Source organism: Malaya genurostris, chromosome 3 (genome assembly GCF_030247185.1).
Source record: "Malaya genurostris strain Urasoe2022 chromosome 3, Malgen_1.1, whole genome shotgun sequence".
NCBI lineage: Eukaryota > Metazoa > Arthropoda > Insecta > Diptera > Culicidae > Malaya > Malaya genurostris.
This window is the reverse complement of record NC_080572.1, coordinates 274232708-274257627: the sequence shown is the minus strand read 5'-3', so window position 1 is coordinate 274257627 and position 24920 is coordinate 274232708. Positions and strand designations below refer to the sequence as shown.

Below are 24920 nucleotides of genomic sequence, written 5' to 3'. Positions count from 1 at the left end.
ATTATTTTTGGCCGTATGCAACAACGTTCCTAAGAGAATTTCCCGCTCAAGACTGAGACTCAAGAGACTCGATGCACAAGGGGGAATCACATGCCGAATGATAAATGAATGCTTCTATTGTGCCCGGCTTTTGGCTTCCGTTCGATGCATGTGTGACACGTGAGGTGTGCCGGGAACTACATGATATCTTTATTTTCTCAATACTACATTGATTACATTTTTACTTGCAAACAGTGGCAAACCCTTGACGATAAAAACAACAAATTAATTGAAATTCCCGTAAGCTAACAGGAAACTTAAAACGTTGCGTTCCAAAGCCATTGACCCTGTTTATGGCAAGATATGGAAGAATGATTGAAGCATAGCGCGACAAACCAGCGCTGCATTTGCATGGCTGGCAGTATGCTGACAAGTTTCCTCTCCTCTCTTCGACTTTCTTTCATGCTAAAGATTACGATCGTCAGCTTCGAGGGCTTGTTGAAGTACGCACTTAAAACTGGACTTCGAAAGGCTTGATCAACTCCAACATTCAAGGCTTGATTGAAACAGTCGAAATCAATCGGAAGTGTGGTTTTCCAACATCAAACAACACCCTGAAGAGCCATCCCAGCACATTCCGACCAGCGAGTATCACTCAAAGTGACATGCCGGAACAGACCTTTAAAAATCGTATTACGTCGCACATTTCCCGCGATCGTTTCGCTCCAGTGGTCACCTGGTTTTGGTGAATCAAGAAAGTTTCTGTGAATGCGAGAAGGTAGTAAGATCAGTGCTCATTAAAATTCATCGAGACTCGCGCCGATCGGTGAAGACGAAAACCCTACCAAAAACACACAAAAAATGAAATGGGCAGCTCAGACGCTTTATGGTTCAATTGCCGCGGATCTTTATGCCCCTGCTCATGAAAGAAAAATGAAAAACAAAAACTTTGTGGTTGGCACGTCAAGCGTTGAAAGAAAATTAAAATCAACAATAGGTTAATTACATCTGATACCAGAGCGCGTAGGAGATCTCGAGACTCAGTCACATCAGTTAACGCCTTCCTTGTCAACCAAGATAAAATACTTTTTTTTTTATTCAATAATATAATATAATATTAAGGCACACTGCTTAAGCTCTAAGATGCCAAGGGTAGAAGATAAAATACTTTTGATGACCTGTCAGAAACTTATTCGAGTTCACAATGAAAGATACCTAACCTTTGATCGTCGCTTTGCAATCCGCAAGGAAAGCGTAGTTCGATTGTTTGATCGAATTCAATCGTTTCTTGATTACCGTTAATAAATTTTCAAATTCTTGAACGAATTCGTTGGTTGCCAATTTAGTTAACACAAACGATGATGGAATCGCACGAAAAAACGAAATAGTTATCATGCGAAAAAACAACTTACTTGAATCGGTATGTTCGATACTCTCGCCGACTAGACTTAGACTAGGTTCCCGGTTTCTACAAACGCTCAATGATTTCTTGTCCAAATATTTTCTATTTTTAGCTAGGCCTGTATTTTCCTTCCCCAACAGAACAAACAATCTCAAGAAGGTAGGTAGGTAGGTAGGTTACATTGCTTTCGATTAGAGAGGGGCGGGCGATGATGTCATTATCGAATAAAATGACACCCCAATTCTCTTTCCAATAGTGAGCAGGGTCTGATGTAGAACGGCAGTAGGTAAACATTCGTAAATGTACCTAAGAATGTAGAGAAAGATGAATGATGATGAATGGATTTAGAAGTGGTCTCCGTGCGATTCATTCCCTCTATTCTGAAAGTATGTTTACCGCTTTTAGTTGGGTTTGTCTACTCTTAGGTAATTCCATATGAAGTCGATGGTCGATTTAGTTTATTTTTGGTTTGGCTAAAATTTTGCATAAATATTCTTCATAACCAAAAAGGATATTTTACATTCTCAATACGCCACTTTAACTCTAGCGTTACTTTTAAGAAGGGCATTGGAAAGAAAAATCCGTGAAAATTTTTCGAAAAGCTCATGCTTCATAGTTTGATTTGGTATTATCGGTAATATACACTTTATTTTGTACTTTCTGTGCTTGTTCTAAAATTTTCTGTATTTATCCTTTAACTTCTGTACTTATATCTATATTCGATTTTTCTAAAAAACAGGTACACACGTACACTTCGACCTTTTAAGCAGTTTAAGCTCTTAAAAGTCCCAAATGATCCAAGCAAAACACAACCAAAATCAGTTTGACAGTTTATGAGCAAGAGAGTGAGTCATTCGAATAGGTAAAACATGTGGATGAGTTCCCAAATCTCGGTTCTTTCGATGTAATTTAAAAACAGAAGACAAACGGGATGGTTCAAGTACATTGGACGAAACTGTTCATAGTTACTCAAATGCAAATAATTTGAAATTTCTTAATACTCTGGGTTGATATAATTCGAATCGCGTTTGGGCCAATTGAAGACGTTTGGACTCAAATAAATAAACGAACTTGCAATTTGAAGCAATTGACGAATTTTGGAAGTCGTTTCGAGAAAAATTTACACAAAATCTCGTCCAATAAATCCTTCAAAGGTATAGCATGGGAAATGCTTATGAAAAATGTATACAAAAATAAAAAAAAAACTTGTTTTAATCCACCTAGTGGTGTAAAGGATGCCTTTTACATGTACATATAATATTGTGGTATTCTATTCAAAAAATTTCTCTTCGATTTTTGAAAGAAACCAAGAGATTGTTTGTGCATTAACTAGTATAACATACAGAATAAAACAGTGCTTCGATTGCGTAGGTCATCCTCAAGAAAACGAAGTGGGTTCACTATTATATGCACTTCCGGCACCGGAACTCGAGAACCGGTATAATCAAAGTCGGTTCGTACGGCCACCAACAATATATATTGTTTATTATTATATCGTTTAAACCACCAACTAACATGACATACAAAGTCTACTAGTACGCACTCAAAATTACGATTTAAATGTTTGTTGCATCCGAAAATATGCAGTAATTTTTGGTAGAACCATAAGACCTTTCAATTGACCCTAAGATTGGGAATAACGGTTTAGAGTTCAGTTTATAACATTTTTTACGGCTATTGCTTCGCCAGTTTAAGTGACGGTGTACAATATTGAACACCGGAAGTCGGAACCGGATGAAATTCAAGAATTCCGTATGGGACCACGAGACCTTTCATTTGAATCTAAGGCAAAACATGCGAATTTATTTTGTTGAACGATACTTCTGAAAAAAATGTGCAAAAATGATGATTATTTTTTTATGATTTATACCCGAGGAAATTTTGTTTTATCAATAAGAATTGAATTTTATAGATATATAGTTCAAATATGTTTAAAATGTTAATATAAATGTTTATCAGTGTTCATCATCAAATATCTGCACAAAAGATTTCCATTTTAACATGTGATTTGTCCGTTGATTAATAAACTTTTAAAGAATCACTGAATAAAAACTCAGAGAGAAAAGTCTAATTTTTTACTTCTCACTTTTTATGAACCTGTACAAATCTGTATTAAATCAAGGAAATCTGTATAAAATCTGTACTCTGGTTTAAATGCTTATGCGAACGCAAAAAATCTATACAATATAGATAAATCTGTATAAATGGCATTTCAGGCTCTGCATTTTGTTTTTTTTTAGTAACAATTCTTTTTTTCATTTATTTTTATAGTTCACCAAATTAACTGCACAGTAAAATTTAAAACCCACAAATTTTTAAACGTCGAAATGATTCAAAACTGGTTCTAAAAATATCGTGTGTTGTCTTATAGTTGGCATTAGGCCCTTTTTAAGAAGAATTCTGACATTTGAACCTGAGAGTGTAATAGTGCAATGTTTTGCTTTGATTGCTTTTTTATTTAAAACATATTTTTATTCATGCCTATTTGCGTACAAGCTTCACGTGGCAGATTGAGTCGATTTTTAAATAGATTTTTTTTTGGTACTGGATCTCGTTGTCACCCTTTTTCTAGGGGGAGAGGAGCTTCCATTTCCCTCCTGCGAGGATTGAGGGGCACTTCGTTCGTAGTTCGTCTCGTCATCCATTGCCGCATCGGTGGTATTGTTGTTGATTTCCGTCTTCTTTTCGTTTTCCTTATTTTTCGCAGTCCTAAGTTCGTTGCTAGTTGCTGTAGATGCGCCTTGTTGTACATTGGTTGTAGTTGCTTGTTGGTTGGAGGCTAAGTTGTTAATTGCAGCTGATGTATTTTGTTCTATAGGAGATACTGATGGATTCGTTGAAGGGGATGCTTCATTGTTGTCGGTGGCTGTCACAGGTGTACTGGGGATGCTTAGGTTGGTGTGAAGGAAGCACCGTTGTCCTTTGGTGTAGTTGTCTCCTTGTCCAGTTTATCACATGGCTTACCATAGTGAACAGCTTTTTGGCAATATTGACATCTGATTGTCATAGGTAACAGGTGATTTTCACGGGATTCTTGCATCCTGACCGAAAATCACATAAGAAGGTATAGGCCTCTTCTTGCGAATGCGAATTGAATCGCATCCAACTCTTTATAAAACTGGATGTAAAAAACATTATTTGTCTTATTGCATTGAAGTAAATGCACACGCTTATTGTCAAGATGCATTTGCTCCTTCAGCAAACCTTCAAGTTCTCGTATCGAAGGTCGAATTTTGCACTGCCTGAAGTCAACAACAATTGTATTCTTTCGTGTCGGCGGTAGCTTTTGTTCGTTTGGTTCACTCTTTTCGAGCTCGTTCTATTGTTCACTACACAATACTGTACTTGGTTTCTTCTGTTCCGAACGCAAGCGGCTTTGTTTTATCGACTGACTTGGATGACAGGCGAACTGGTTGTTTTGATGGCTGTCGCCATTGCTATCTTATAGGATGAATAAAGGACCAATGATATGATGAATAAAATGCTTTGAGATGAAATAGGAGCAAAGTAGTGAACACATCATAAATGTTTTTAGTTGTTTTATGAATATTAGTTTAATTTTCAAGAAATGTGAATCAATTCTCAATGTAGGAGCAAAGCGAATTATGAAATAATTATAGTGATTTTAGTGGCTAAATCTGGTTTTTATGGTAAAGTCCTTACAAATGAGATGAAATATGGAGCCCTTACCCTACAATCACTTTTATAGTTGATATTGACAATGTTTCGAGTGAAGCACGTAGTTTTGAAGACAAAAACGTCGATGAATACGAAGTATCATTGTATAATTATTCGGGTAATAAAAACCGATTTTCTTTTAACGGCCAATTTAAGAATATATTTTTCTGGTTTGTGCTCACGACCCGATCAGATGCGCATAACAAAATCATAACACAAGGATATCAACAGTTGATATGTACAACAATTTGTGTTATTTTGAGATATTTAACAAATAAAAACAGTTGAAAATTAAAACTTATGATAACAATATAATAACAAAATCAGTTATGATGTTTGCGAGACTTATGATAACGTTCAATGAGGGCTTAGGCCAGTAGGTCGCGTAAAACGACGTGGCTCGCTGTGCGTATTACATTTCTCTCCATGCTCTCTCGCAAATGTGCAAAATGACTCTCGATGTTGCCGGGTGGTCAAGAAAGTTTTGATATTTTCGGTTACAAGTTTGACTACATCACATAAAATCCAAGAAAGCTGCCGCTTGCTTGTCAGCCTTTTTGAGCCGATTTTATTTCTCTCATGTTTCGTTACATTACCAGGGAACTAAATTGGTGCCGACATAGAAATCGACTTACATTTACAAAAATAACATTCACTTAATTTTTATCGCGACAACATATATGTTTTTATGCACTAATCGCATCTAAATTAAATTATCTAGTCATTGTCAGGATAGATTTTTGATCCATGCTTTTGAAGGCGAGATATTCAATTTATCAGCTATGCAATTCTTCCTTCAGAAAAAAAAGACTTTCCCGACCGCTAAAGTCAAACAATCATTTTGAAATTTTCACAGAATAATCTAAACTAATTTTCTAAGAGATTGTCAGTTGGATTTTTTTTTTTATTCGTCACCGTTTCTGAGAAAATCAGATTTGAAGCGTGAAAATAGACCTTTAAAACGTCCTAAAACACACTGGCCTCAGCCCTTAATTGGAAAAAATGAGTTCTTCTGTTGCTTTATATCGAAATGTAATGATCAGAATTTCAAAAAACTAAAGCAAAAAACCAGATTACTAAATAAATTACTCATTTAATAAAAAAAATCATTCAACAATTTTGGATTGAAACGATGCTAAAAGTTGGCTGTGATATAGTTTTTCTGTGTTAAATTTGCTATCTAATTTATTACAACTATTGTTATAATTTCTGTTTTCGGACTTCTGTAGTTATATCAAATTCAATAATAATTGTGATACAAACGTTTCAAAATCTGTTACGATTTTGTTCCCGCTAGAGTCTTTTTATGTTATGATTTTTGTTATTTTAACAGCTCACCAACCAAAAATATTTCAAAATTTGTTACAAAATATTTCTGAAATAAATTACTCCAGTTGTTTTAATTCTGTTATTACCATCTAATTGGGGTTGAATCGATGCGAATGACAGTTTCACTATCTTTGCTGCGTTTTGTCGCTATCTTGTCGCATCGCAATCATTGTTAACCGCCAGTGAAAATTACAATACTGTAAATACTAAACACTTCTTGACAGCATCACACGTGATGACATGCTGATATTATGTTCGCCTTTTGATAACAAGCCCACATTCGCTACGCACTATGACAAGGAAGCTAATTGAATTACGTTTACTTTTGTGTAACCTTATTCTTCCGGGTATGAAAACTATATGACCGCTTACCATCACGTAGAAGTTCAAGGTTTTCAGTGCAGAAGTCCAGCTGGATGGATGTGCTGAATGCCAAGCAGATGTTCCTTACTGAAAGGACCTGCGCTGCCATGGCGGGATATTCTGAAATGTAACTGTCAACAGACAGAAATAGAAGTCAGAAACAAATTGAGTGATGATTGATCGTAGAAAAACTACGGTGCTGAACGGTGCCTCCCTGTGCCGACACGTTACCACCGGTACTGCAAAATGTACTGCTTTCATAACGTAAATGACAACGAAATTTGTTAAAAACCTACATTGCGCCTACTGTGATGATATTTCTGGTGAACCTTTTATAGCAATTCGCACTCCCGTGAAACGCCACACCCCGAAAGCTTTTTATTACCCGTTTCCCGTCATTATAATTTTTCCATTTTCCTGCCAGCCCACTCTTCGTACACTAGCGGACCTAAAAATAACCCCGAGAAGAATATTCAACGATTTTGCTAATTTATTTTCGATAACCGCAGCTGAGTACATTAACTTTTTCGATAAACCAACCACCGATATATGCGTAATAATTACTTTGTCCGAGGCGTTATGCTGCGGGGTGTTATTGTTACAGCATTACGGCCGGTAACCAATCTAATATCGTCAGTTAATACAAGATATTGCGATAGTTAGTTTATGGAAAGAAAAAACAACGGCACGGAAAGTGATTATCTAACTCGAACATAATTTACCATGCGTCTAAGCCCTTCAGTGAACGGCTCTCACTCTGGGCTGGGAAATTGCAACAATGCATTTCTCTTTCTTTCGCCGCTGGGCTCTGCGACTAAAAGTGTTAAACTATGTATAAAAATTGCCATTATTTGCACCAATAAAACAAAACAGAGCAGCGGAGAAGCGACCGAAATAGGTCTACGGCTCAAGCATGAAAGTAATAACTGATGGTAAACACAATTTTCTCTCTGAACCAAGCGCGTGTTTGCGCGAAATGCATCAACGCCACTCTCCGCACCATCCGCCAGATGATGTCGATCGCTGTCGGTCGGAATGATGAAGAATTAACATAGAAGAAGTAATCGGTTACGAAACAGGTGCTTTTAACGGTCCGGAAGCGAAAAACAAAAAACAAAATCTTTGCCAGACAGTCAGCTGTTGTTGTTCCTATAGGAAGTGAGTAAAGTGCTTGGGTGCGTTAGGTGCCTTTGCCACGGAACTGTAGTTCGGGTACTGCTGGGTTATGAAATTTGTTCTGTTTCAGAACACCGTTTTCCATGCCCTCTCTTCCTCCCTTCCTGGGAACTTGAGTGAAAGTGATCAGAGGCAATTGCGGTTACGTCGAATGTTTAACCTTCAAACGTGGCGGTCGATACATTTCAAGTTGACTGTTTTTTAACAGACCTACAGATCAGCAGTTCTAGTCATTGATTTGAGGAGCTGTAGAGTAGCGCGAGCAAAAACTAGTTGGAGTTTTTAGTAGGATTGAAACCTTGCAATTTTCTCACAAATTAACAGTCGGTTCCGAAGTCTAGCGGTAAACAAATCTCAAGTCCCGCAACCGAACGAAGAAGCTCTCAGTTGTGCGCCGAATTTCTTCATTTAAATTTTTTGACGTGAATACGTCTTACTTTACTATGGGGCGTCATTTCAAAATTTGTCATAAATAAAAACCATAAATAACACGAAGTTTTGGAATCAATGAGGAAAACTCATAAACCTGCTAGTCTTTTTCGCACCCGGACATCGGTTTGAGGTAAGGAGTGTATCGAAAATAAGCTATCAACATACATTTGTGTTGTACGCATGTATTTGTAATGGTTTTTTATGCTCAGATCACAGCATGCTGTGCGTTTGGCTGTCAGGTGAAATTCTACGTTTTCAAAATGTCGCGTATTGAAAAGGAAGTGAAAATTTAAGTTCTGGACACACATGGCTAAGTGAGAAGGGTTTTACTATGCGAAAAATGGCGAAGTGGTTTGGAATTCATCATTCCAGTGTTAAAACCATCATTAATAAGTTTGGGGAACACTATTCTTTGAATGAGCTACCAGGAAGAGGCAGAAAACCCGGTTCTTCCAACCCGAAACTGGACCAGAAAGTGGTATCTCTTATCATGAAGATCAAATCAATGTCAATACGTGATTTGTCCAAAAAAGCAGGAACGAGTGTCGGAATGCTCCAGTGTATCAAGAGGCGAAATCACCTAAAGACCTACAAGGAGCAGAAAATCTCGAAACAAAGTGTAGAACAGAAGAAGCGAACAGCAACGAGGGCTCAAAAATTGTTTTCGCGTCTTTTGCAGTGTCCGGATGCATGCGTTTTGATGAACGATGAGACTTATGTGAAGGAGGACTCCAAAACCCTTCCAGGTCCAGATACTTTGCTGTCGTCGTTGGGGAGGATGTGAGCGATGCGGACAGGTCGATTCAAGTGGAGAAATTCGGTCAAAAGTACTTGTATGGCAAGCAATATGTTTCTGTGGTTTGAATTCAACCATTTTTACACTACCGGAACTATAAATGCATAAATCTATCGATCTGAGTGTCTCCAGAAGAGATTACTGCCTTTCTATAAGAAGCACAGTACACCTCCACTGTTTTGGCCGGATTTAGCGTCGGCTCACTATGCCAAAACCACTCTAAATTGGTTTGCGGAAAAGGGTATAAATTTCGTTGAGAAAAATATCAATCCACCAAATTGCCCTCAGCTTCGACCCATCGAACGTTAGTGGGCAATCGTGAAGAGGGTCTTCAAGAAGACTGGAAAGGCAGCTGGGAACATGCAAGAGTTCGAAGTTTGAAAAAAAGTCGTTTTTTATCATAATTTGAAAGAAAAATTTGTGGATAGCTTATTTTCGATATACTCCTTAGTCGGGCACATATAAGTCATATTTCATTATTCAGTTCCTGAATACGGGATCAAAATTACAATTACTCTGGAAACCTAATTCTAGATTCCTAATTCTAGATTCCGAAACCTTGTTCTTAAGAAATGGTTATTAGAATAGATAGGAATTAAAAGGCCATCGTCCAAATACCATGCGCGCGGGTGGTTTTAGGAAATTTTCGATGGAAATTTTGAAAAATTTGCCAAAACCAACAACATACAGACCTTTGAAAAGCTTTTATCTATCTGCAGGGCGAAAATGGCTGGAAAATTCGGAGGATTTTCCGAGTCTTATCAAAAATAGCTCTGAAAAAATGAGTTTTTTTGTAATCTTTCACAATTATTTGAAAAAATAATTCGATGGTATGAAATTTTTTCTTTCAAATAAGCCTTATGCTGGCTACAAGGATCATATTCGGACACATTTTTGGAAAACCTTTTCACGCTTTTCATGGAAAATCAACGAATTTCATATAACCGATGTCGTTGAAATTCGATGATTTTCTATGAAAAGCGTGAAAAGGTTATCCAAAAATGTGTCCGAATGTAATTATTGTAGCCATCATAAGATTTATTTAAAAAAAAATATATCATCGCGTATGAATGAAAGATCACAATAAAACTCATTTTTTCAGAGCTATTTTTGATAAGACTCGGAAAATCCTCCGAATTTTTCAGCCATTTTTGCCCTGCAGATAGATAAAAACTTTTCAAAGGTCTGTATGTTTCTGGTTTTGGCAAATTTTTCTAAATTTCCATCGAAAATTTCCTAAAACTACCCGCGCGCATGGTACTTGGACGATGGCCTTAAATTTAGTACCTTAATTCAAGTTCGGAGTTCGTATTCCAGAATTCTGATACAGGAAATCCGAGATATAAATTCTAGTTCTGGATTCTGAAACAAAAGTTTAGATCGGAATTCCGAACCAGAATTCAATTCCTGAATTCAGTTTTAGAATTCATTTCCAAGATATAATAAAGTGCATGATGGAATTGAATTCGAAGCTTGGGTTCTGGAATTAGATTTTGGAATTGAATTCAGGTTCAGAATTCAGTTTTGGATTTAAATTCGGAAGGATTTTGAAAATACGTTCAGTTCCAGAGTTCTAGAGCTGAACTGAACGAAATTCTTGGTCAGAATCCCTGATTTAGTTCCAGTTTATGAATGTTCAGAATTCAGTTTCTGGTCTAGATAAATGTATGTTAATCTACAAAAAGAGTCACATATGATATAGTTTGTTGTTCTATATCATTTTCATTTGTGTGGTAGAATATGTTTAGCATAATTGAGTCTCATATTTTTTGTGTAGATGCACCGGTACAGTTGCAAAACTCGCACTATCAAACAACTAATACGAACGATTATTTATATTCGGTAGAGTGGAAGAAGAATCCCAGTTTTATTCGTATTTACGTTCTTCAGTTATATCTGTTGTTTTTTTTTTGTTTCGACTATAGACCTATTATTTATTGATACATTAGCTAAAAAAAAGGTGTTTTAGAAGAGTGGCAGCCGAACGGTTTTTCTAAATCTCAGGTATATGTCCTTCTAATGATTTCATGTAAAATTTTATGGCCGAAGCCCCGGCAATGACGATGTTGTTTTAGGTTCGCTGTGCCATCATGCCGTTTATAATTTTACCACCGTACTAAGAGTTTCACGTGCACTTTCAGAAGGAATGAAGAAAGCTCTGTACAAATGTTTTCTTGTTATTTAAAAGATTTTTTTTATTCAGGCTTATTTGCGTACAAGCTTTACGTGGCCAAATTAGGCGATTTTTTAAATAAAGAATTTTTTGAAGTGGATCTTGTTGTTACTCTTTTTCTAGGAGGAGAAGAGCTCCCATTTCCCTTCTGCGAGGGTTGGGGGGCACTTTATTCGTGGCTCGTCACGTCATCAATTGCCGCATCGGTGGTTATGTTGTTGATTTCCGTCTTCTTTTCGTTTTCCTCGATGTTCGCAGTCTTGAGCTCGTTGCAGTTGGTTGCAGTTGCTTGTTGGTTTGACGGTGAAACAGGAGTACTGCGCTCACTAGTTTTCGTTGTTGAACGGTTGACCTGGTCTTTGGTTAAAGATGTCGTTTACGTAGTTTCAGTGCGAGGTTTACCGTTGTGTGCAGGTTGTTCACAAAACTGACATGTAACCAGCTGATTTTCATAGGTAATCAACGTTTTACACGGATGTGTCCCACCTTGACCACAAATGATGCAAGATGGAATTGTCTTACGTAGTTGCATACGTACCACTCGCACGCCATTCCGGATACGGGGAAAAATTCCGCCATACTTCCCTTTCAATGGAAAGGATTTCACCGTACCGCGACATATTCTCCCGAACGTACTGATCGCTGGCCTTTGCCAAAAAAGGAAGCATGCTTTGATGTCTTAATAAACAAGTTTGACGTATTCAAACACATTTAAGTTTGACCAATTTTTGATCATAACACACTTTAAAACAAAAACTGTTTTATTCTTCAGTATAATCTCCATATAGAGCGATACATTTGTCCCATCGGTCCTCCAACAATTTTATGCTCTGGGAAAAAAAGATTCGTCAAGGCTTCCGTTTCAGCAATGACCTCAGCATTAAAGAGAATATCTTTCCCTGGAGAAATCTTTTCAGGTTTGAAAATAGATAATAGTCGCTTGGGGGCAGGTCTGGAGAATACGAGGGATGGTAGACCAATCAGTACCGTAAATTATTCAATTTCATCGTTGATTTTATGCATGGACACGAAACTCATCTTTTTCCATAGCTTGATGAAAACTTGAACTCATCTGACCCGATCAGCTGTTATTCAAATAGATTGTCATGAAATTTGGAATTGGCCATCTAGAGGCTTTTTCTCAACAAGAATATACACGGTTCGAAACTATTCACGTCATGCTTGTGAGAGGTCCGGGACTTTTTATCCCATGTACACGTGTTTTCAAGTTATACAGAGATGTTCTGATCGACATTTTTTTTCTTTTGGCAAGCGATTTGCAGATGCAGACAATGACCTCGAAGCTCCACAAGGTAGAGTACCGTGCAAAACGCTTTCTACCATTGATCAAATCTCACAAGCTTGGTTTGAAGCATTCAACGAACAACAATATAAGACGTTCTATTCAGGACTCTGGAATCAATACATTTTATGTCGTGCAAAAATCATGGAAAGTATATCGTGAATATTTTTTGTTTTAACAAATGTAACCAAACAACTGTCAATTTCAATGATTTACCGCATTTTTAATACAATAAGAAGGCGGAATACTTATCTACCATAATTATAACAGTTGTAAATTTTGGGATTGGAAGAAAAATAACGGGTTAAAATTTTGTTCGCAAAGTTTAAGTAAAACTCGTTTCTGCACTCTGACATCCAATTGTACACACTGAGATGAATATTCAATGGCCCGTACCGCGATTGAGCCATATTCAATACAATGGAAAGAATTTTTGAAAAACAATTTTCAATTGCTAATGTTTGAAGTGAACCGAAGAAAACAATCATTTTCATCAATTTCATTTTGTCAACAGGTGCTGCAATGAATCCGCCCATGGTGGACACCGGCGAGGATCCCCACCCGAGTCTCTCCGATTGGCACGACTATGAACCGAATCTCGAGTTTGACGATACGGAACTGTCGCAAACGGCACCGGAACCCGGAGGCACAGTCATTTTTGACGAGGACAACTACTCCGGTAAGTTTTCATATCCCACGCGAGGAAGTTTTCTATCTTCGTCATGAGAACCGGACATGCAATAAAAATGCGGCAGACGTCAGAGACGTTGAGAAGCAACTCGTAAACTGTGGTTTGAGCGCTCCGAGAATATAGGTAGAACGTGCCAAAAATTATCCACTCTTGAAAATTGTTCGCACATAATTTTTCTTATTTTTTTTTCGGTGCCGCGGACGATTAGTGGCACTTAGAGCGGAACCGGGAACGAAGGAGAGAACACGTGTATTAAGATAATTCTGGCTGGTAGAGGAAACCATGACATGGTTTGGTGCATCAAACAGCTGCATTACATTTTTAATCAGGAAGTGGAAGGGTTTTAGCTGTTTGGCGGTTTATTGTCCTGGATTCGCATGATTTTGGATTTGGAGACACTTTTGACTATTGAAACGCTAATACCAAAGTGTTTTAAGGAAATTTTCTAACTTAAATTACACTTAGAATCCTTGAAATACAAGAGAATTTTTGTCGGTTTCCTTTCATGTATTTGATTATTGAGTTTAGGGTGTTCGAACCAGGCTCGGATATGATTCGAAAATAGACAATTTTGTTTCATGTTCGGGTTGAGTACGGGTAAAAACTCATTAGAAAAATCTGTGTAGATCACCGTTGCGTACAATTTTGCACACATGGTTGTATGCAAGCTCGAACGCAAGAGCCCATTAGAGATTACTGGGATGCTCGAAGCGCCTCTATGGGCGAATTGCTACTTGATAATCACACTTTGTCAAACAACTGCTGAATGTCTTACGAATATTGAGAAATTCATTCTCTACATTGAAAGTAACTACTCTAGTATAGTAAGCCAATAGTAATTAGAAGTGAAGGATTATGGGTACAAACATTTGACAAGTGTTTCTGCAGGAATCAAACTGACGACCGTTGCTGTTAGAATGTGACAAAATCGGTTGTATTTTGGTCATCGAGCAATCAATTAAAACGGTGCAACGGTTTTTGGGGGCGACAAGTCAATTCTTGGGACCTCTTTTATAGCTGGTTGAATCGAACCTTTTTTGGCATTAAAAATGCCTTACTCTTCTCTAAGCGGAGCCGGGTGTCAATTAAAAACATACGAATCTAGCCGCGCAACCTTTTTCTGTCCAAATTTTAAACGCTTATAACTTAGGTCATTTGCTTATGGATTTATATAATTTAACTACCATATGAGGCATCGTCGTTTTAGTATTTCAATAGTCTACCATTCAAAAATCGGTTTGAATTGACCTATGTTTTCACGAGCCAAGCAGAGCTTGCCATAATGATGTCATCCTCTCGACCGTACGAACTATCGCGCAAAAGAGAATCTATAAATATATGACCCGACCATTTTTTCCACAGTCAGTTTCGAACTGTGAGCGAGGCAAGTTGTTTGATTAGTTAGTGGATGAAAAAATTGAAAGTTACATTCATTGGCTCGAAGGATAATGCATTGTGTGCGGTTCGCTTCAGTATATTGAATATCAATTAGCTGTTGATTTTCTTTCAACGGTAACTAGCAAGCCAATTAAGAATTATCGACAATAAATTTTTCGTATCTAATGTGAAGCGCTTGTGTCTCGGTGATTTGTTGATTATTTAGTCACATTTAACTTGATTCGAAAGCATTACTTCAAAAAGGGATTGATTTATCGATGGGACGTATGCATACTGGAATCTGGAAACGGTGGCATGCAAAAGGGTTCCCTTCAAAGTTGTGTTATGAAGTTAATCATAGATACTTCTTTTTCACTAAATGTGGCTGAACACTATGAGCTATCTTTCAGCATTATTATTGAACAAAACAATAATCATGTAACCTAATTTAATGACTAGAAATAGATATAGTCTTATGGAGCATTACAATAGCATTAAATATGGCTATTCACTCTGGTCTCAATACCTATTAAATAAGAAAAAATGTTCCATAACAATTCCATAACAATGATCCTATCAGTTGAAGGTGCTTGATCCGTGTAGAGTGAGAGCGAATTAAATGTAGATCGACCAAATGCGGTGACCGAAACTCAACAGCCATGAAGTCCGCAGTCCCATGTTAACAAGGACAGTGTCAAAACAAATCATGGAATGGTGTGCCAGCTAGCGGATACCACCAAGATGGGCACTGAGTGTATAAAACATATGCAAACAAATACAACAAATACGTTTATTTGAGCATACACTAGCATAACCTTTTCAATTTATAAAAAGTTTTGAGCTTATAGAAATTCTTTGTTTTCTTTTGCATTTTTGCTCTACATGACGATATTAATTTTAAAGACACTTCACCGTGTTGTTCTGGAACCGGAAGTCGGATTCGAACGAAGAACTGTAGGATGTAAACTATATGAGATCGTAAGTCCTTTCATTTGAGTTTAAGTTTATGAAAATCGACTCAGCCACCTCTGAGAAAATGGAGAGAGTTACGATTTTGAAATTTTTGGCCACTATGTCTGTCTCTTTCGGAACCGGGAACTGAGAATAAGTATAGCTGAATTCGGTTCGTTTGGCCAGCAACCAGCAACTATGACCTTTGAATTGAAACAAATTTTATCTAAATTTAGAATATTTTTTTCGTATTTTTTGGTTTCACGCTCCAAATGACGGGTTGCAGTTTTATACACACTTCACGCTGTTTTTTCGGAACCGAAAGCCTGAAGTTGATAGAATTCTTTATCAACTTATAAGAACAAAATACTTTTCGTTTGAATCTAAACTTGTGAAAATCGGTTCAGCCGTTCCTGAGAAATTGTTGTGATTTCCGGTTTTAAGTGCATGATCACTGTTTCCGGTACTTCCGAAATCAGAAACGAAGATCCGGTGTACCCAAAATTAATATAAAGGGTGATTTTCTGCTGGTATCTTTTTGGCAACACTGTTTTTGATAGATCACACGTACATCGTGTCTTGTGTCACTGTCAATCTTGTACAGTTTGGTCTTTAATTTAATCATGAATCGACTTATGAACGAACAACGCTTGCAAATGATTGAATTTCACAATCAAAATTCATGCTCGGTTGAGAGAGTGTTTGTCGAAAAATTGTGTTCGCCGGCGAAACTCATTTCTGGTTGAATTGCTTCGTCAACAAGCAAAATTGTCGCATCTGGAGTGAAGACCAGCAAGAAGCATTGCAAGAGTTGCCAATGCAAAAGTCACTGTTTGGTGTGGATCATGGGCCGATGGTATTATCGGGCCGTACTTCTTCAAAGGCGACGATGAGCGGAACGTTACTGTGAATGGCGAGCGCTACCGTATGATTGATGATTTTTTTGCCCAATTGGAAGAATTGGACACGCCTGACATATGGTTTCAACAAGACGGTGCCACATCCCACACGGCACGCGAAACAATGACCAAATTGAGAGCCGCCTTCAGTGAACATTTTGTCTCACGGTTGGGCTCGTCCATTGGACGTCTAGATAGTGTGATTTAACGCTTTTGGACTTTTTTTTTGTGGGGTTATGTTAAGGATCATGTTTACAAGGATGCACCAGCAACGATTGACGCACTGGAAGCCAAGCTAAGGGCAGTGCGCCTTATTAAATATTAAAAAAGGATGGTATACTGCCAAATAAACTCATCAGATTTTTATAAAATCAAATTCAAAGTAATAGGACTGATAGGCCCCTAAAAGTATCCAATTCCGACTCCCAGTTCTAACATTAAAAGGTGCTAAGTTTTCAAAATTTCAAACCCACATAGAAAATCGTAAAAAAATCTTCAAAGGTGGCCTAAAAACTGTTCCAATTTGAAGATCATGTTAGTTAATGGCCATACGAACTGTTTTAGGTTGTACTAGGCCCGTCATATTTTAAATTTTGAAAATTTATTTAAATTTGAATTGGAATTGTTTTAGTTTGTAGCTCATAACATTTGATGTTTGAACTGGAACTCACACCATTTTCTCATATATAATTGAATCGATTTTTATGAACTTGAATTCAAATGTCTACTATTATGCAAAAGAAGTCTTCTGTCTAGTGTCTAAACTTTTTTAATTTTCAGTATTTTGAGAAATTTTGATGAAACATATAGAAGATAAATTCCCTGCTCCACGATTGGTTCTGGGAGATTTCAATTCGCACGGAATTATGTGAAGTTCCGTTTACAATGATAGCAGATCATCTTTAATATATAATATTTGCGACAATTTGGAATACGGCCAGACGAATGAGGAATCGTAACATAGGAAATGAGAGTAAGGAATACTCGAACCGATGGATATTTGATTTTGCGAGAAAAGTTTGTCCAGATTCTGTTCCTACGCAGAGCATTATTTGGGAGTCTTTTCTAAATAATGGTTCCATTGATAGCCCCTTTTCAATGTTGGATTTTTATAGCACTCATGTCTTGTAGCAATAATGCTCCTGGGTTGGACAGAATTAAATTCAACTTGCCGAAAGCAGATCTATATGGGAAGCAAGGATTGTTAGTTCAATGCATGTTGCTACTAGAAATCGAGAGATCCTCTGCATTTTCAGCATGCATCACAGGAAGGAGTTATTTGTTAGCTAATTTTCGAAAAATATCACGTGTTTATTGCTCTGGGTAGCCGGCTACTGAGAATACGTTGCAATTTTATCACGTTTTGTATTAATATGTATCTGCACGGTTAAAAACTTCTGCACGGTTGAAAACTTCTCGCGCGCATACTAATCGACGGAGTTTAGTCTAGCCCGATTTTTCGCAAGGAAAAGTATAACAGTATAGACATTGTTAATATGAAAAATGTGAAATATCTCTATGGAACGATCTCACCAGTATCCTGCTTCTCAAGTGCATTGCTTGCATGAAGACTGATGCCTCTGGTAATAGAATTGACTACAGCTAATGTCCTTGTTAAGCTTGTATCTTTTTGAAAAATCAATGTTTGATAATAGCAAATCAAGAGCTACTCAAGGCAGTACTTTGAGACCCTTGCTTTTCAAATGGGTTTCAAACGATGATTCATAAGTTCTGGGAGACGGTGTCAAACTGATCTGTTGAACATGGACTTAGCGAGGCACCTCTCGCCGATGAAAACGCAAATAGGTGAATAATTTGTTGCTAATTAGTTACGGTAAATTTGAATTTGTTGCTCAACTTTTTATTATTTTTTCGAGTACTTCGTTGATTTTATATGAATTTAACGAAGCACCTCTCGCAAATAAGCTTGAAAACAAGTCGAAACCCAGTGGATAATTTGTTGCTTATTGGTTATTAATTAGTTACGGTAGTTTTGAATTTGTTGCTCATTTTTTTCATTTTATCAAGTACTGCACTAAGTTCATGTAAAGTTAACGAAGCATCCACCCCCCAAATAAACATGAAAGCATATCGAAACCCAATATATAGTTTGTTGCCAATTAGTTACGGTAGATTAAAATTTGCTGCACATTTTTTATAAATTTTCTTCGAATACTTCACTTATGAACTTATATGAAGTTAACGAAGTACTGGAAAGAAAAATTGAGCTACAAATTCAAAACCACCGTAATTATTTAACAACTTATTAGGAACAAATTATCCTTTGGGTTTCGACTTGTTTTCAAACTTACTTAGGAGAGGTGCTTTGTCAACTTCATATGAACTCAACGAAGTACTCGAAAAAATAAAAAAATTGAGCAGCAAATACATAATTACCGTATCTAATTAGAAACTAATTAGCAACAAACTGTTTACTGGGTCGAGCTTGACAACAAATCGAAAAAAAATTGTGCAACAATTCCAAATTCCGTAATTAATTGGTAACTTATTAGCAACAAACTATCTACTATCAGCAACAAATTAAAAATTACCGTAACTAATTAGCAACAAATTATTCATTATTTTTACGTTTCGTCTTTGACTCATCAGTGCAGAGCAGTTCAAATTGAACTGCTTAGTGCTAAACTCGGCAGTTCAATTTGAACCGCTAAGCAGACGTAAAGTTTCTGCTACTTACAGAACACTTTTTGTTTTGCAACGGAGTGCAATGTCTTTTCTGACGTTCTGAAGACGAAACGTAGAAATAATGAAAACGGTTATGTGCCCTAGCACAAAATTTGGCTAACCCCTAAATGACCATACCTGCATCGGCCAGAAATAGTCGAAAACACGTTTTCGTTCGGCACGTCAGAAAATTACTCTGTTATAGTTATAGACCTATCTCTGTTCTACAATTCGACAGGTGAAGACATTTAAAATTATTTTTTTCTCTATTTGTCATCATTCTGTCTCTGGGTGATTGATGTAAGCTTAGTTTGATACAATTAACAATTATCACATTGTTTTCCGATTTAGAACTATTGTGAAACTATTCCGAAGTGGATTGATAAAATAGTAAAAGTTACAATTTTTAAACCGAAAATAAATCCTCACTTTAGATTTAATCCTTCAATTAATTCTGATGTGCAACCACCCCTAGGCTTCTGTTGTATATAAGAAAATTTCAGTTTGCTAAGAAGCACTTGCACTATACTCAGGGGTACCTAGTTTTTACCTTTATAACTCAGAGCTGCCACAATTCGCCTCATATAAACCAGTCACTTTACACACAAACGTACACGTAGCTCACAGTCACAGTCCACTGAATTCCCACACTGATACCAATATCTCTGTTTCTTTCTATTCCATGCTGACACCGAAATCAGGCGAGTTCGAAGCGGTTTCTGCAGACGAAATTATCAAAACCACACTCGATCCGGACAACTACGAGGAGCAGCTGAAAATGGTTGAGGTAAGAACCGATCAAATCGGTTGTCCAACAACCCGCAGAATTAATGTTGTTTTCATGTTTTATGTTTGTTTTAGCCCGACGAGAATGCGATACGTAAAGAGTTCAAACGAAGGAAATTTATCGAATTTATCGGCACGGACAAACACGGACAGCCCATAATTGCCATCTATGCCTGCAGTTTACCGGAACGGAAAGATCTGAATACGAATATTTTTATCGAGTGAGTAGCATCAATGGAAACTGAATCAAATGCTCCTTTAACTGATAAAACCAAAATGTCGTCGGCAGGGTTTCGTTATCAGTTCGACCACTTGAATCTATCATGATAGACGACTGCTAAACGGCTGTCGATTTAAGGTCTACTTGCAGACGCTGCATTTCGTAGTTTTATTTTCAAGTTTTGAATTTATGCTGTACTGAATCGGTTTTAAAAGTATGACGCTTTTGCTAGTCTAAAATGGACATTAGTCTATCGATTAAAATTTCATGCTAACTCGAGGAAATCAATTGAAAACTAGCGCTAAATCATGGCCTCTGCACCGATTTGAATTATTGAGTAGATTTCTAGCAAAACCATAACTCTAGTCTTATGCTAGCGACAAATGCATTTTTAAGAACCTAGTTTGAAGTGACTATAGATTTCGATAACAAGGTCTGAAAAATATTACCTTAACATATTTTTGATACAACTGACTATTTCTTGGGAGGTGGTTTATAACCCCAATATCAATCAATATGATTGTATCATTATCAATTCTTTGATGAAAATGGTGCTTTCAAGTATTTTAGATAACGCTTGTCTGCTGTTCCGGTGACGTAAGATCAATTGAATATATAATATTTGCTACAAGTTTTGAATCACTTTTTATATATTCAATCGCAAAGTGAAGAACAGAATTGACCACAGGTATTCATCACAAACACTTGTAGAGAACTAGAACTGTTTGAACGGAGTTCGAAGATCTCTGTACCTCTTTCATACGACGACTTCTCCTTAGTATCAAAACATTTCAGTCTCAGCGGTGACCTCATCAATCGATGCATATTTCTCCAGCAAGCTCGATATTGTCCCCTTTAAAGTACTACCCATAGACTGCAACACACTTTTATATTTAGTTTTCGGTATGGCCATCAAAGTCATCTGCGATTTTTCCATAATCTCATTTCGGGTGCTGAAACACGTTCCACGGAGCGGTTTCTTGAGTCGAAAAAGTAAAAAGTAAGAAAAAGTCACAGGGAGCCAAATCAGGTGAATTCGGTGGATGCTATGGTATTCGTTTCGTTTTAAGCCTAATGTTCACGGATAATGATGGCATTGTGGGACAAAGCGTTATCGTGGTGCAAGATCCACGAGTTGTTTGTCCGCAAATCTGGTCTTTTTCGACGAATTCATTAACCAAAATGTCTTAAACGGATCCAAAAACAATGTCCAACTCCTCTGCCATCTTTCTAATAGTCAATTTGCGGTCTGCGGTTATCCGTTCTTTGATTTTGTGTTGATGTTTTCGTCGGTTTTCGATGTCGATGGCCTACCGCTTCTCTCATCATCATTGGTGATGAATCCGGGAACTTTTTCTTATCAAGGTAGTACTTCCTTTTGATATCTTCACGATGCCAGCTACATCCTGTGACTAAACTTTTCGATTTTCCAAAACGATGGAATGAACTTTTGAGACGTTCGTGCAATAACAGATCCACATTTAGACGACCAGAACATGGCACATCTAGTGAATAATGGTTAATTTGCTTGTAGCAGAACCCCGATAACTGTTTCTAACTTTCCAAAAGTCGCGTCACTGAAAGCACAATAACTAATACACTAATAAACCAAATGTCATGAAGTTTTCACAGGACATATTATGGATGTTTCTTCTGAACGCCTAAGAATTATTTTTACTAGTGACGCCATCTGTCTGTCAGATCGGGAACTTATTATCCGACGTGTTATGACTGACTAGACGAACGTGTCAGTGCGTGGCGAATAATGTCACTCTTTCGTCTCTGTCACACAGCAACTATGAATATCCTGTCTTCTGTAAGAAAATTTGGGCTCAAGGACCGTGCTACCAAAAAATCTCTTCAATGTTCTAAAACTCAGTATATCGAATAGTAATTCAATACTAATCCACGTGAAATACCTCCAGCGTGTATATTTGATAGTGATATGTATTTCTATTATCCGGAATATTCTACTGCATCCCAGTGATGACTTCGGACAGTTGACATTGCCACATACTGCTGAACTTATAATCGGCAGTGGTGTAAATGATCCTCATTTTATTTTGAAAATGTCGAATCGACTACACCGATTTGGCTATACCGGTTCCCAGTTTTCAGTTCCGGAAGCTCTGGAAATAGTGGTCAAATATTCAAAAACAAAACTTATTTCGATTTCTCTGAGATGGTCGAACCTTTTTTTTCATATAGAAAGCCTATGCAATCACTGTGAAACCCGATATTTTATACTATTCGACTGAGTTCGACGAGTACACCAAATGTCATGTACGTAACAAAATAGGCACTCAATTTTCTTGGAGAAGACTGGACCGCTTTTGACATACCTAGATTCAAATGAAATGTCATATCAAATTCCGGATTCCAGTTCCGGATTTACAGGGTGATAATTCTGAAAATTTTAATTTCAAATTACTTACTCACTTCCCACAGAGATGGCCGATCCCGGAAGCACCGGTGAGGGTAGTCTTATACTCCAAAATGGAACTCCCTCACTTTTCTTACAGATGGTTCGACCGGTTTTCAAAAACTAAGATTCAAATTTTTATGATCCCATACGGAATTGTTGAGTTTCATCTGGATCTGAATTCCGGTTCAGAAATTACCGGCTGAAGAGTGTTAAAAATGTTCTACCTTCGCGGCGAAGCAAAAGAGAGGAAATTTGTTTCAGTAAGGCTCAAAACTGTTTTAATTTATAAATCATCTTTGCTGCTGTCCATACAAACCCACTTCGCCTTTACCGGTCTTCGGTATTCAGTTTCGGATGTACCGGAAACAGCAAAAAGGGTTCACTTCTCTCCCTAAACCGATCATTACGAACTTAGATTCAAATGAAAAGTCTTACGGTTTTATACGGAATTTCTGAATTTGTGTGTTTTGCAAATAGTATTAACTTTACGTCTGCTTTGCGGTTCAAGTTGAACTGTTTAAGTTTGCATAAAGCAGTTCAATTTGACCTGCTCTGTACTGATGAGTCTAAATTGAAACGTAAAGAAAAGTAAAAACGGTTATGTACCCTAAGTACAAACTTAGGTTAACCCCTAAATGAAGAATTACAAGCCGCTCAGCAGATTAACAATATTTAACTGAAGACAACATTGAAAGCTTCGTCCATCTTTGGATAACTATCTTTACTTCTGTCTAAAATTTTCAGTTGCTTTTGTTTTCTCGCCTACTCTGATCGATATTGCATTTATATTAGAGCGTGTTTTGGTACACTTTTTCAAAAGTGTGTTTCCATATAAATTTATTTAAGTTGTGACAATTTTCGAGCAGAACTTTTAAAAATTCTAAGAAACCATTGAACAAAATTTTGATGGAAACCTTCGGCATGCTTGCTTTTTACCTTTTTTTATATATATAAAAAATAGGTATAGAATTCGCTCAAACTTTCGAAAAATTTTCCGAGGCCCGGAGGGCCGAATGTCATATACCAATCGATTCAGCTCGACGAACTGAGCAAATGTCTGTGTGTGTGTATGTGTGTGTGTGTGTGTCTGTATGTGTGTTGTCAACTAAGAGGTCGAGATCTCAGAGATGGCTGGACCGATTTTGATCAAACTAGTCGCAAATGAAAGGTCTCCCCGTCACCCAGAACGCTATTGAATGGTTTTGAGATCGGATGTTTACTTTTTGAGTTATACGAAGTTTTACGTCAAAATTTTCAGTTTTTTGACAGTATCTGTCACATTTGACCTTGAAAACAGAATATGTTTCCAGACTTAGATTTCGCTCGGTAATACCTATCCAACAAGCCATAGATTGTTAAAATCCGTCCATTTTTAACGGAGACATCGATATTTTTGTGTAAGCCTTATTCCAGTAGAAGGAATTTTGAGCGCTGTATGAAAAAGCAATGCTTGGGAGCAACATGAAACACGATTTTTTATACTGTTACATATAATTGTTTCTAAGTACCAAAAAGACTGTGTACAGCATCCTTTTTTATGACAATTTGCCTCGGACCAATTTTAGCACGATTCATTTTTGGCAACATAATCTTTCGAATATGGCATATGTAAACCAGATGATACCAGCATTATCGAGTTGGAAGTAATTCCATAATTATATTGATTTAAACTATTTACAGCAATAAATGCTGGAAGAACATGACTTCCATATACCATACGACTCAGTTAGTCGAGAACAGCAAATGCGTGTGTGACAAATAATTTCACTCAATTTTCTCGGAGATGGTTAAACCGTTTTCTACAAACTCAGATTCATATGAAAAGTCGTATACTCCCAAACAAGGTTCCTGAATTACGTTTGAATCCGACTTCTGATTGCGGAACCACAGGATGATATGTGAAACGAAATTAAAATAATGCAATTAATTTTTCTCGTAGATGGCTGAACCGATCTAAGATTCTAATGAAATCTAAGAATCATCTATGATTCAAATGAGAGGTCTTAAAATCCTATAAAACCTCTTACTTTTTAGATCCGACTTCTGATTTAGAAAATGCAGGGTGATTAGTATAAAAATGTCCATTTCACATAAATTAATCAGGTGCAGATTTGGATAGTCGATTACCAAATAAATTTATATTAGTTTGAACGGTATTCGTTTTTGGATTCGGAATGTACCCCCAAATTTTAATTCGCACTACAATTTCTCAAAGATGTCTACACAATCCTCAGGTGAATTTAACTGATTTCGGC

General features: G+C 37.1%; 1 protein-coding gene across 2 annotated transcripts in view; it reads left to right on the top strand.

Annotated features, from left to right (window-relative positions):
- The window catches only part of LOC131434626 (rho GTPase-activating protein 68F), a 60021-nt gene that overhangs the window by 1356 nt on the left and 33745 nt on the right, over nt 1-24920 (top strand). For both annotated transcript variants that reach the window (XM_058601538.1, XM_058601539.1), the window contains exons 3-5: nt 13146-13310; nt 19936-20021; nt 20096-20241. In XM_058601538.1, coding sequence (XP_058457521.1) covers nt 13146-13310; nt 19936-20021; nt 20096-20241 — 397 coding nt within the window. The remainder of the gene's footprint in view (nt 1-13145; nt 13311-19935; nt 20022-20095; nt 20242-24920) is intronic.